This window comes from Cucurbita pepo, chromosome LG04 (assembly GCF_002806865.2).
Source record: "Cucurbita pepo subsp. pepo cultivar mu-cu-16 chromosome LG04, ASM280686v2, whole genome shotgun sequence".
NCBI classification, from domain to species: domain Eukaryota; kingdom Viridiplantae; phylum Streptophyta; class Magnoliopsida; order Cucurbitales; family Cucurbitaceae; genus Cucurbita; species Cucurbita pepo.
This window is the reverse complement of record NC_036641.1, coordinates 3,082,018-3,095,865: the sequence shown is the minus strand read 5'-3', so window position 1 is coordinate 3,095,865 and position 13,848 is coordinate 3,082,018. Positions and strand designations below refer to the sequence as shown.

General features: G+C 36.2%; 3 protein-coding genes across 5 annotated transcripts; 1 reads left to right on the top strand and 2 right to left on the bottom strand.

Moving 5' to 3' along the window:
• Positions 1-1,915: 1,915 nt before the first annotated feature.
• On the top strand, positions 1,916-5,230 carry LOC111792760 (probable 1-acyl-sn-glycerol-3-phosphate acyltransferase 5). 3 transcript variants are annotated; one of them, XM_023674337.1, is made up of 4 exons: positions 1,916-3,404; positions 3,489-4,115; positions 4,292-4,422; positions 4,781-5,230. In XM_023674337.1, the coding sequence occupies exons 2-4, from the start codon at positions 3,559-3,561 to the stop codon at positions 5,074-5,076; spliced, it is 984 nt and encodes a 327-aa protein (XP_023530105.1). In that variant the 5' UTR covers positions 1,916-3,404; positions 3,489-3,558; the 3' UTR covers positions 5,077-5,230. The 3 variants fall into 3 exon arrangements, with proteins under 3 accessions (XP_023530105.1, XP_023530104.1, XP_023530106.1); XM_023674336.1 differs by having other exon boundaries at positions 1,946-3,404; positions 4,655-5,230; XM_023674338.1 differs by lacking the exon at positions 1,916-3,404 and having other exon boundaries at positions 3,538-3,662; positions 3,830-4,115; positions 4,655-5,230.
• Positions 5,231-8,159: 2,929 nt separating this feature from the next.
• On the bottom strand, positions 8,160-9,590 carry LOC111792764 (UPF0496 protein At4g34320-like). The gene has a single exon (XM_023674343.1). The coding sequence runs from the start codon at positions 9,267-9,269 to the stop codon at positions 8,217-8,219; it is 1,053 nt and encodes a 350-aa protein (XP_023530111.1). The 5' UTR covers positions 9,270-9,590; the 3' UTR covers positions 8,160-8,216.
• Positions 9,591-12,555: 2,965 nt separating this feature from the next.
• LOC111792726 (adenylate isopentenyltransferase 5, chloroplastic-like) lies at positions 12,556-13,470 on the bottom strand. Its single transcript, XM_023674290.1, has one exon. The coding sequence runs from the start codon at positions 13,468-13,470 to the stop codon at positions 12,556-12,558; it is 915 nt and encodes a 304-aa protein (XP_023530058.1).
• Positions 13,471-13,848: the final 378 nt, after the last annotated feature.

Genomic DNA, 13,848 nt, shown 5'->3' with positions numbered 1-13,848 from the left:
GTAGGAACCTTTGAATGTGCCCTAGTAGAAATGGGAAGAGGTGACCATGAATTTTATTACACGATTGCCTAAAACCTAGTCAGGAATTACAGTGATATGGGTTGTTTTGAACAAACTAACTAAGACAGCTCATTTTATACCGGGGAAGTCAACATATTCAGTTGATAAATTGGTGCAATTGTATTTAAAAGAAATTATACGCTTTCATGGTGTACTAGTTTCGATTGTGTGAGATAAAGCACATGATTTACTTCTCCATTTTGGAAGAGTCTTTCAGGAGACACTTGGTACACAACGAAAATTTAGTACAACATTTCATCCCCCAAACACATGGGCAAACTGAGAGATTATTATTGAAGACATGTTGCGTACTTGCATATCATATTTTTAGAGGTGGTTGAGATGACCATTTATATTGAGATGATAGTCTCAAGGGCTTTATGGATTTACTAGGAATAGGTAGGCAACCAAAAGTTATGTCGAGAATGGGTGCTAACAGCTAATGAGGCGATATAGAAAATTAGGAAGAGAAACTTAATGGCTCAAAGTCGTCAAAAGAGGTATGATGATATTAGAAGAAAATATCTGGAGATTATCGTGGGGATCATGTATTTTTTACGATCGCATCTGTTCGTGGCATATTACGATTCGACAAAAGGGGAAAACTTAGTCCATGTTTTATTGGACATTTCGAGATTCTCAAAAGAGTTGGCCCAGTAGCTTGTAGATATGCATTACCATCAACATTGGATACAGTACACAACGTTTTTTCATGTTTTGATGCTGCAAAAGTATTGCCCATAATTTTCTTACCCTAATGAGTGACGTCACAACATACATGCTTTAAATCATATACATGAAAAACTTATAATAAATACTCTTAAAATAAAGCGATGGATTTACATATTCAATTCAAAATAAGAAAACACACATAATTTAGTTTTTTTAACCTTAAATAATAAAATGAAATAAAATACCTATCAACTACTAATGAAATTCAATGGGATCTACTGCCCTATCATGATCTATCCCGACTTCCATGGAGCTTTCAGTGTCATCCGCGCCAGGGAGCTTTACCTTAAAATACTCGAGCCACCCCATTGTTAGGGTTAGCAATGCAATCACACACATACATCATATTTGAAAAGTTTGTGACCTCGATTTTTTCCCTTCTACAAGCTCAATTCTCACGTTACACCTCGATTACGTCCTAAATCAAATAAATAAATAAATAAATAAGAGAATCAACGAAAATAGATTAAAAAGAAAAAAAAAAAACTCAAATGACTCGAAACTATCCAAAGGTAAACAATCTGATTCAACCAAGTATACTAGGTCTGGTTAAATCGAATTGGTGATGTCAGCATCACCTACCTTAGTTTGTAAAGAGACTCGAGCACAAAAGAGTTTGAATTTTATAACATGGATGATATAAATAAAAAATAAAAAATAATTAAAAAATAAAATCACGAGGGTTTACGGTAAACTCGAACATATCTAGTATATATATATATTAAAAATAGTCTTAAATAAAAAGGGGACAAATAAATAAAATACAGACAAGTGATTAGAAAAGTACAACAATGAAGTATAAAATTAATTAGGTGTTAATAAATGTGTGTCTTGGTTTTCCTAATAAGCAAATTAATTTATTAAAATAATTTTAATTAATTAGATTTTACTTTAAAATAAAATTAAAAAATGGGAATGAAATAATATTTTGTTCCTAAAAAAATCTCAAATTAGCAAAATTTCAATGTTACCCCCGACGCTCTTCTCTCTCTTCTGCAGACGCTGTTGCCCGTGACAACAGCGAAGCAAGACGGAAGGAGGGCGGTGGCAAGATCGTAGTTTCAAACTCTCGATTGTCCTTTTCAGTAAATTAAAAAAATCAACCTGACACGCAACCAACGCTCCAGAAAATTCAGCGAGTACCGGAGCGCCTATAAATCACCTCTCCAAGAAAAGAATCTGTGACACTGTATCAGTCCAGAAATTTCTTCACTTCGCTGTGAAGTTCATCGTCAAATCCTGAGGCGGTCAATGCATTTGAGGTAAGCCACTTACTTATCGCCATTTTGTTTTCCCCCCATTACGACAGTTTCTATTTGGTTCCTGAGAAACTGCCGCGAAAATCTAGTGCTCTTTGTCTCATTTCTCAGTTTGCTGAACCTACGAGAACATGCATAAATGTTCGACTGTTTTTTTTTTTCTTGCCGATTTTTTCAATGTTGTGGTGTATTCTGACACGTGGTGATTTGATCGCTCGACTTTTTCCTCGGATTTTGGTGCGAGTAAACAGGATTTGGAATAATTTTTCTTTTGTCGAATCGGATTTATGTCCATTGGCTTTGATATTTTATCGTAAATGTATTAAACTTTTGTTCTGTGATTTTCGAGATCATGCACATCTTGTTGTGAATGTATGATTCGATTATATTTGGATTTCTGGATTCGCATTAAGCTGTGTGATCCTATTTTGTTGGATGTGGACTTGTGATCGATCAAGGAACAAAAGATGAAGATCTTATCTTAGCGAGCATTAGCAAGTAAGATATTTGCTTGTGCCGTTCGTCGTTCATTTGCCTTTATTTGTTCGTCTATACCAAATTTATACGAATCCTATTATTTTATTCTATTGCATCCATTGATTTTGGTCTTTTCTCATAGGAATGTTGCGATAACAGTGTAAGCACTACATGGATGAGTTTTTGCTTCAAATCGTGTTATTTTCTCTCTTACTGTAACAATTGTTGGTCGTATTTAAGACAATATGTAAGAAGACAAGTACCAGAAGTGATGAGATAGAGGGAAAATGTGGAATGTTATGGATTTCTTTCTTTTCTGGAACATCGAACCCCATTGTACTAACTAGTAACTATGTATATAGTAAGTTTCTTCAGTTCTGAAGTTTGCAAGGAACGACGGTAGAGTAATGTAGGACGAAAGGAGTAAAGAAACTTAAAAACCAAATTATTTTACCTGGAGAAATAACTACGTGTGAATCAAGAAATGCTGTGTGATTCTATCCTCCTTCCCATGGCAGGATTTTTGTCTCTGACAATAAGTGAATTGAGATGAATATTATGAGGAAAAGGGAGTAATTACCTTTGAGGTTGGTGGAATCAACAATGGCACTTAATGCTGCTTCACCAGGCATTAGCTCTGGACTGATACGGCATTTATTACTTTCTTGCTCCATTCTTTCTTTTCGTGAGGTTTTGTATATTTTCAGTTCTTGATCTTGTATAATCTTTTATATGTACTTTCCATTCTAATTTAATTGTTTAGTTTCATACAGAGCATTTTAGAGGAAATTATCCACAGCTAAATGATTCTGTATTAGAACCATATCACTCTCACGAACCACAACTGTATTCCAACGGGCACTACCTCGCTGAAAAGTGAGAAGTTCAGGTCATACTATTAATTGAGTCAATGAGATATACCTTCATGTCCTAATCACTCTATGTTGCCTTCTTAATCAGGAGACCCACTAATCTCTGGTGATAGTGGGAATACGTTTGTTCTGGATATTGTGAATGATTCAAAGAGGGTATGGAAGTCAAGGATGTTGAAATGAGGGATCGCACCCTAACCCCAGCTAGGCTGTTCAGGGGTCTGTTGTGCTTACTGGTGCTTCTTTTAACAGCATTTATGATGTTAGTATTCTATGGTTTTATCAGTGCCATTTTTGTTCGAGTATTCAGCATACATTATAGTCGAAAAGCTACTTCCTTCTTCTTTGGTTCTTGGTTAGCTGTGTGGCCTTTTCTGTTTGAGAAAATTAACAAAACGAAAGTTATTTTTTCTGGAGAAATGGTCCCAGCAAGGGAGCGTGTCTTGATTATTGCAAACCATAGAACAGAAGTTGATTGGATGTACCTGTGGGATCTTGCAATACGAAAAGGACAACTAGGGTACATAAAGTATATACTCAAGAGCAGTTTGATGAAGCTACCAGTATTTGGCTGGGGATTTCACATATTAGAGTTCATCTCTGTGGAAAGAAAATGGGAGGTTGATGAATCAACAATGCGCCAAATGCTTTCAACTTTCAAGGATTACCATGATCCCTTATGGCTTGCCCTTTTCCCTGAAGGCACAGATTTCACGTAATTACTTGCACATCCCAGTTCCATTTTTCTTCCTTGCTTGGAAAAATATTACTATTGCCGTTATGTAATGGTATTTCTGCTTAGAATCTCCACCATTCAAGCCTTGCTTTTCTTGTTTATTCTGATAGAAACTCTCTAATAAGCTTCACGTTACTCTTTTCTGTTTTGTGTAGTGAACAGAAGTGCATTCGAAGTCAAAAGTATGCAGCCGAAAATGGTTTGCCCATCTTGAAAAACCTGTTGCTTCCCAAAACAAAGGGCTTCCATACGTGCGTACAGGATTTGAGGAAATGTCTAGATGCAGGTACTCTCCATCTCTGTCCTTTGCTGCTTAAAATGTTTCTTCCATCTCTTTCCCTAGTTTAGAGCATCAAAGTTGTTGAACTAAACATGGTAGCTAAAATTTAGATACCCCAAAGGAACTCGTATGGTGGTATGGTCCGTGGATTGCACCAATAGTTTCAAAAATTGGAAACAAAAGACACATCTCACTTGTCAAGTATAGAATCTGAAGAGTTTCATCTTTTGTCATGTAGTTTATGATGTGACCATCGGTTACAAACATCGGTGCCCCTCTTTATTGGACAATGTCTTTGGTTTAGAACCTTCTGAAGTTCATATACACATCCAACGCATTCCTCTTGACAACATTCCAACTACAGAAAATGAAGTTGCCAATTGGCTAATGGACACATTCAGCAATAAGGACCAATTACTCGACAAATTTCATTCTCAAGGTCATTTTCCCCATGAAGGAACTGAAGGGGATCTCTCAACCATGAAGTGTCTTGTTTCCATCACCACTCTAATGGTCCTAACCTCCTTATCTACATACTTAACCTTTTTTTCATCCATCTGGTTCAAAATCTATGTATTATTCGCCTGTTCCTATCTGGCCTTCGCTACCCGATTCAACATCCGACCAATGCCAATTTTCCACCGTAAAAAATCGTATTGAAACTTGATCGAAGGGAGCGGATGTGTAGTATTAAAAAATGTATTACAAAACTATATAGACTACAGTTTAAATTATGTAATATCAAAGGATGTTATCTTCAATTTTGCATTAGTAGACCTCTCTTTCTTTACTATATGGAAAAATAATTCTGGCATCATGTGTTGGGGAACTAGTCGGACTTGATCTTGGAGCGAGTTTGGAATAGTATATATGTATATCTATATTTATATACATATACATACAAATACTACTTTCTGAGGAAAAGTTGGGTGTAGAAGTAGTTTTGGGGAAGAGAAAAGTTAAATAAATGCTTCTTCCAAGCATACTTTTGAAGGTATTTTTATAATGTTATTCCTTTTTCTATACTATCTTTAGAAGTGGTCAGACATATTCTAGCTACTTAATCGTTCGAGAAGGTATGTATTTATGTTTAATCTACTTAAAGTATAAAAGGACAAAGTTTAGAATTTGGAAGGGAAAACTTAAATCAAATGAACTTCTACTTTCTTGGTTTCAATAAAATAAAATTATATATAGCGTCTACTGCCTCCCAACCCTTGGTTTAATTGCGACACCTCTAAACTAGTTAGATAATTTTTTTTTTTTTTTTTTTTTTTTTTTTTTTTTTTTTTTTTTTNCGTCGTCTAGGCCGCGAAGATGAGGTATATAGATCATAACAACGCACATATTCGATTTAGATAAATACAAAGAACCGGAGAGAGAAAATGCAAAAATAAATATTGACTAAAGATTTTGATAATTGAAACAAAGATAATGAATATTGGCTAAAGACTTTGATAACTGAAGCAAAGATGAATATTGGTTAAAGGTTTTGATGATTTTAAGTACTCTACCGAGAAAAATTTGGAGAAGATTTATTTTCAAAGCATGGCAGGATAGATATATATATATATTTCAGTTACTATGTCTAGTTTGGCCAAAGATCGATTACCATCTAATATATATATAACTGTCTATCACATATTTTATTCTCGCCTCTTGAGACAATTCTCGCCTCTTGAGACAGTCGACTAAAATTTTATTCTCGAAGGACTATCAACATCTTAATTGACCGTATCAATTGAGGTTGTAATGACACTAAATTTCTACTTACCTGAGTTGCTACCATCATCATAACGTAATCATTTTGTGCGAAAATAGACGTTTAACTTTGGAACAAATCATAAACTTCATTTTAGAATACTGTCATGGATTTATGTATTTAAAAACATTTTTAAACCGACACAACGAAATACTAAATGAAATAAATAAGTGTTAACATTAAAAACACTATATTCTAACCAAAGTCTAAGAAAATAAATAAGTACAACTACTCTATATATGTATCATAGTCCTAAATTGCAACTTCGTCATCAACCGTACATGGATGACTTGCTTTACTTGAAATAGAAGTAGCACTTGGCTTGAGTATTTTAAAAAATATTCTGTAAGTGATCTACTATTGGGGTTACAGGTAAACACACACAATTATGAGTATGACCTATCATATCAGTCTATTATCCTAAATCGGCTAATTGAATGCGTATTTATTGTTCTAAATACAGTACACTCGTGCGAGTATGGACAATTGATCTTTGTGAAGCTAACTCGACAATTGATTTTCAAATCGGTTTGATTTTCAACTTCAGCTTTTCACTTCGTGAAGGTGGCAAACACATTTGACTCGTGTTTCAGGGAATAAACCTATACCTTCCTGTTAAAATCATCGATAAAGGTGATGTAGAACTTTGATCCACTAGGTGATGGAACTCGAGATGGTCCCTAAACGTCTGTATGGATTATTTCCAAGTGCACTTTCTTCAATTTTCTAGTAGCTTTTGTGAAGCTAATTCGTCTTTGCTTGCTCATAACGTAACTCTCACAAAGGCTCATATCTTCAGATTTCAGGTCTTCTAAAACTACTTTCGCAGCCACGTCTTTATTCCTTTGACATTCATATGTTCAAGACTATTGTGTCATAAACTTGAATTGGAAGCACTCTCTCAGCAACCATGTTTATACACCCTACAGAGGTGTATGGAGTTCCAGATTTTGTGCCACGTGTTAATACCATGACACCCTTCACAATCTTTCAGGAACTCTTCCCAAACTCTAATGCAAAACCTGTGTTATCCAACTGACTAATAGCGATCAAGTGGAGTTCGTATGCTTACGTCCCCTTCCCTTCAATCTCCAAGGTTCTATTGTCAGCAAGATATACCTTCTCCAAAATTTTCTGATTTAAAATTTCGAAACAATTTCTTACTTATAGATGAGTGAAACGATGCACCTGAATCCAAAACCCAAGATTTAGTCAGGTTGTCCACACTAAGAACTAGAACATCGTCTTCTATTGAATTTACAAAATCATCATCATCTCTAGATTTGTGATTCTACATTCTCTCTAGTTTTTACATATTCTATAACATTTTCAATAAAATTCAATGTTGTCTTCTCCTTGACAATGTTGAATGCCACGTTCCTAGACAATGTCAATTAGATCAATGCTAAACCTTGCTGATCCTTGAGCTTCCACTACTCCATGGTCATGTATCCAGCTACATCCCCGACAGAGGTTCATGAAAATCTTTCTAGTACAGATAATCTTTCATCTACATCTTCCAAAAACCAAAATCAAATCCATCGAACTTCTCAATTCCAATCTTTGAACTTTCCATCTTTACCGATCGCGGTGAATCTGTGCTTAGCTCTAATACCCTAATACCAGTTATTAGGATCGCACAACAACACACAATCTAAAAGAACCCAAAGAATAAGAGAGAGAATGCAAAAAAGAATATTTGACTGAAGGTTTATATTGATGACTTCATATACATACATACAGTAATTTAACCGAATGCATGAAAGTACGTTTTCAAAACTACCGAAAGTTATATATGGTTCATAATTTTAGCCGTATAATCATTTACTATATATAACTAACTATCTACCGTATATATCTCTCCCCACGACACGAAAAAATATATACTATACTAATAGCATAGAATCCAAAACTTAATAAACAATAACACCTTGAGAAGCATAAATCTCTAAAACAATAAGTGAACACCAAAGTTTTCCAATTTTAAAATGAAATAATGTATTGAATTCAGACCAATATTTACCAAAACATGAAATAGTTACATAGGATGTGTTATGATCCTTTGTAAAACCACTGTCCTAGCCCTTCTGATATCTCTGCTGCATGTATCAGCCTGTACCCCCAAGTCCTCCACGTTCTTCATGAACTTCCCCAATGTCTTCTTCATCTCTTCCACCCCAAGCTTCACGCCACCTTCCTCCTCTTCCATCACTAAACCTGATTCCATCTCCACTCTCAGCTTCTCAATAAGCACTCTTATGTTCTCCATGTCTTTAATGGCTACATATGTTCCCACTTGCATTGAGCTCATCACTTCCTTTTGCCCCCTCACTGCCGCCTCGTAGTTCTTCCATAGCGAGTCGATCCATTTCCCCATCGACCCCACCGGAATCGACGAAGCTGCTGCCATCGCTGCTGCAACCGGCGGAGCAGCCACCGCAGCTGCCACAATTGAGCATATCAAAACAGTGGCAAAAGTGGCTACAAAGATTATGTTAGACACCTTCCTCCAAGTACTCAATGACTTGAGCTTCTTGTCAAGCTTGTTCTTCCTGATTTGCAGTTTCTCAAGCAATCCAATTTGTTGCCTAAAAACAGAGTTGAATATTTGGAAGAACTCATCGGTAAAAGGGTCACCAATAGCCTTGAAATTCTTCAACTCTTGTAGAGTTTTGACATATCCATTTCCACCTTCAAACTGTTGAATCGCCATTGAAACAAGAAGATGGCTATCACGAGCTCTTTTCAAACACTTCTCTAGCTCAGTACAGAAATCCAAAGACTGCAAACTATTCTCAAAATACTCCTCAACCAATTCAAACAACTCATGATTCTTCCATATATCTTTCTTGCAACCCAAAATTACCTTCACAACTTCTTGATTCATTTCCAACAAACACTCTGTAATTTCTTTAAGAGAATCAAAGGAAAGCGCTCTAACCTCAACGCCAACGGCGATTGTGTTGATGGCTTGATGGGTTCGAGATTGGAGCATGGAATCGAACGATTGTAGATCGGTATCGGCCTTGCAAGCCGCCTCATAAGAACTCAGCTCTGTTTTGTAAGCCCTTTTGGACATATGGGCTCCCATAGGTGCTCAATGGAAAGAGGGTTTGGAGGGGAATTGAGAGAAATGTTGGAAGATTTCAAAAGGGTTTTGAGAAAAGTGAGAAAGGAAGAAGACCCAGAAAGGGATTGGAGAATGGAAAGCGATTGAGAGAGAAATCGATGAAGAAATAGAGGAGGGTTTTGGTTAAATAAGGACGCGGAAACACAGAAACTTGTTCAATCCACACGGAAAGTGTTCCTTAGAGCATAACACTTTCAAAAGTTTAAAGACGGAGAATTGAGAGGCAAGAAAAGAGATTTTCAAAAGCGAGAGATAAGGGGAGGCAGAAGCTTCTTGTGCTTAAACAAGTAGCCGCAAGCAAAGCAACCAAACCAAGCCAAATGTGGTTATATTATGAGAGAGAGAGACTCCATTTTTGGGTCCCACTGTGGAGACTCTTTCCCTAATGCCCCATATGAAAAGAGATTGGAGATTCCATTCAAAATTAGGGTCTTTTTATAGGTCACACGGAGGATTAACGACAGGGACGGGTAACGATGGCTTTAATGGGTGGTTTTGCTAGAATAGACGATAAACGAGGTCACTATCTTAGTAAAGGAGGCGGAGTAGGCTAGTGACATTGAGAAGCTCAACAAACCCTTGAAATAGCAAAAGCTAACTTGAGTAAAGCTGAGGGGAAGAGACAAACAATCGAGGCAGATTTAACTCTCAGACGAACTAAGACACGAGTAGAGGCTATCAATAGCGTACTTAGTCGATCTGTCTAAATAATTAAGTAAAATAGAATACTCTTTTTATATACTTTATATGATGTTTTTTAAAAAATATTGTTAATTATGATATTAAACTTTGGGATACATTTTTATTAATGTTTTTATCTAAATGATTAGTATGTTAATTTTTTTTTTTAATTTTCGTAAAATAAAGAAATGTGAGGGAAATAAAAGGGTGTAATGAATGATGGAAACGGCAGAAGAAAGTGTAATAATTAATTAATTAATTAATTGCCTTTTCGCTTTCAACCAAGTTAATCGCTTTCTCCTCACGTCAGTCTGTGGCGCGTGCTATCCACGCGTTCTCATTCAGTTAAATGCCCTGATTCTTGGGGATGTTAACGTCACCCATCACCTACTCCCTACGTCATCCCAAGCACACGTATATATACACATATATGTGTACACACATATACACATATATATATATATATACCTATAAGAGTGCATAAATCGCCCTATCAATTCGAAGATCGTCACAATCAAACACGTAAGGAGTATAGAATTTTTAAAAATATAATCCAATTTTTAAAGCTCTATAAAATTAAAACTATACCCGTATAAACTAAATTCAAACTAAATGACTGAAGGTTTGTTTGCTTGCTCGTTCGATCAATTTTAATGATATTCCTGATTTCTCTTATTGTAAGACATTAGAGCAAGTTAAAAGCGTTTTTAATGCATAAAAAGATCACCAACATGGGTCAGTAGCTATTTGGATCGCTAAGTAAAGTCTCCACTCGAGCTAGTAGTAACCAAAGCATGCTTTAAGTATGGTTTTACCCATTGAAATGCCCATTAGTAGAATTTATGATAAATTCATGATTTATTTATTAGTTTGTTAGCGGAGTAAAACCTGAGTTTTATAGGGGTTTAATTGCGTATTCTATGATTTGTATGTTGTATAATTGTATGATTGTGGTACTATAAGATGATTATCGGTCAATCCTTAATGTGAGTCTTGTCACTAGTGATGGGGACCACATCTATACCTTCTGTCTTAGTATGACGTATATGAATCAATTAGTGCAGTACAATATATAGGTGTGGTTAAAGAGTCTCCGATTATTTCCTAATTGTGATATTGTCAAAGCAAGACAAGGGACCACATAGAGTCGACGTACACGAGGGTTGCTCCCTCTTGTGTTACATTCACATTGTGAGGCTATTTGGGCTAGGCCGACTACCCTAGTAGTTATCTATCAGAGAGAACAAATTCCATAATAAGAGTTGGAAATACGATAACACACTGAGACTAGAACACAATTATCTAGATACCCTAAATTTAGCTACATCTTAGTCTAGTTAGCAAGCTCTAAAAAACTAGCAAGCAAGAGAGAGAGCTTTGTCGGGTTAATGTAGAAAAGTTAGAAGTTGGCCCATTGAAATGTTAAAGTAATCAAATATAGAATAATAGAGCCTAAACGCTAGTCTAGGCAAGCGTAAACATAGTTTTATGGCGTTTGAGTATGAGTAGGAGCTCCTAAAGACTCGATGTTGATTGTGCACCAAGCAATCGATCAATGTGAAACGTTGGATCAACCATAGATGTTTCATTAAACTTTCAAACTAGAACCCAAATAAAAAAGACACAAGACGGACGGAGGCTTTTGGACTTAAGTTATCCCTTTACAGCTCTCGCTCTAAGACCATCCTTGTCTCCATTCATCATCTAGTTGTTCCTTAAAAAACATGTACAGACTAGAATGAATATAAAATACTCAGTAAGCAACCTACTTGCAGACTCTGGATCGTGTACATAATATGTATCACACTCTAAACCATAAAATTATAACCTATGCTTTAACTTTTAGCCAACCATGTGGGTTGAATCCATGGCAAGTACACAGCCTACTTGGTGGCTCTAATCGAATCATAATATCTTGTAGCTAAATACCACATAACTTTATTCATAGACTATCTTAAAACAACTATGAAGTTTTCTAGCTCAGAAAAGTTTCTTAAGGGTTGCTAACCCTCTACTTCTTGCGTTCTCTGGTTCTAACCCTATCGGGGTCCATCAGTTGTTCGCCTACCTACTACATGTACGTTGATGTTTTACAGGGATCAAGAACACGAAAAACAAGAGAGAGAAATGCAAGAAAAAATATACGTGGTAAAACTCTACGAAGATTAAAGAATTATATTGACCGTTTATTATTTGCAAATATTTTGTATGATATTTATCCTTCCATTAGGGTTTAACATAGCTATCGTATTTACCACACTAGACAAATATCTTATATCCATGTATTGTTCTTTCCATTTTCTTTGTAATTTATTTGATTCTATAAATGATTGTAAACAGAGAATTTCACCACCATCTTGATACAGTGGTATGAAAAAGTTTCCTTAAAATTTCGTGAGCAGGTGTGTTGGAAATACGAGAAATGCCACGAAATCATATACATGATTTCATTATCATTTAGTAGTTGACGTGACATAACTATACAATTAAAATTAACGTTAACCAAAGTGATATTAATAAGCTTATAATGCATGAAGAAGCAATAGCCTCCGCCAATGCAATATCTTCAAACCCCAATCCAGTTCACCATCAAGCCTACACCCACAGCCACCAACGCAGACAACACCCCAATTCTCATCCTCTTCTTCATATTTGTTTTCGACCAATTTTCCTCGAGGAAGTCCCCGACGATCGCTATGCTCGGTTTCGCAATCGCATTCATCCACTCATTTGCCGCCTCTTCTCCGCTCTTCTCGAACACCGCCGTGGCGTCGACTTGGTGTAATTTCCACCCGAGCTCGTCTCGTAGCCGATGAAGTTTTTGAAATTGACATAATGCGAGTTTGCATGTATTGTCCTTAATTTCTTGAATCGCCAATTTAAGTAAATCATCTTTATACAATTGTTCGCCGTTTTTCTCCGCTTTGAAGTACTTATCCAACTCCGGAGCACCGATCGCACGACGGATTCCACGGCTATAGTCGGCGTTAGGAACGAACATCTCTCGAGCCTCGTCTACCAGCCCTCCTTCCACCATCTGATCGACTCGTTTTGCAATGTACTTATAAAGAACGGGAAGCAAAACAACAACCCAAATAAAGCAACAATCGAATCTCGAACGGAAATTCGTATTCGGATTCTCAATCAATGCTTCAATATAGTTATTCGATCCTCCGACAATGATTGGAAGACGTCCGCGTCCGATAATCTCGTAAATTGACCCTTCGACATAGCGACAGTAGTCATCCACCGTCAAATCCGCCTCGGGATCCTCGATTACGCCGAGGAGATGGTGAGGAATGCCGCAGCGTTCCGAGTCAGTGATCTTGTTGGTGATTATGTCAAGGCCTTTGTAAAACTGAATCTTGTCGGAGTTGATGATCTCCGACGGGAAGTAAGCGGCCAGGTTGACGGAGAGTTTTGATTTTCCAGAAGCAGTACAGCCCATAACGAACACGACTTTGTGCTTCTTGTCCCCCATGTTCTTCATTCTCCCTTAAATATTAACAAAATAACAAAAAAATTAATTAATTATTCATCCAAAGTATTATCACGTATGCATGGAATTCGTAAAATAAAATGAAAATTATATTAAAAAATATTAGAGAATCAAACAACAACAACCAAGAACAAGAGAGAAACCTTAAATTTGAGATAGAACTCTAAACGATGTCTGGTAGTTGATGTGAAATGAATCCATAATAATAAATTCTACTTTAAATAATAAACATTTACTCGTTTTTGTTTGTTGGATTATTTGTTTTTTTTTAGTAATTACCAAAAAATAATAAATTCCAACCAATCAACACGAAAAATACCGAAATGCATGAAATGTGGATTATTGAATATTTGTCGAACA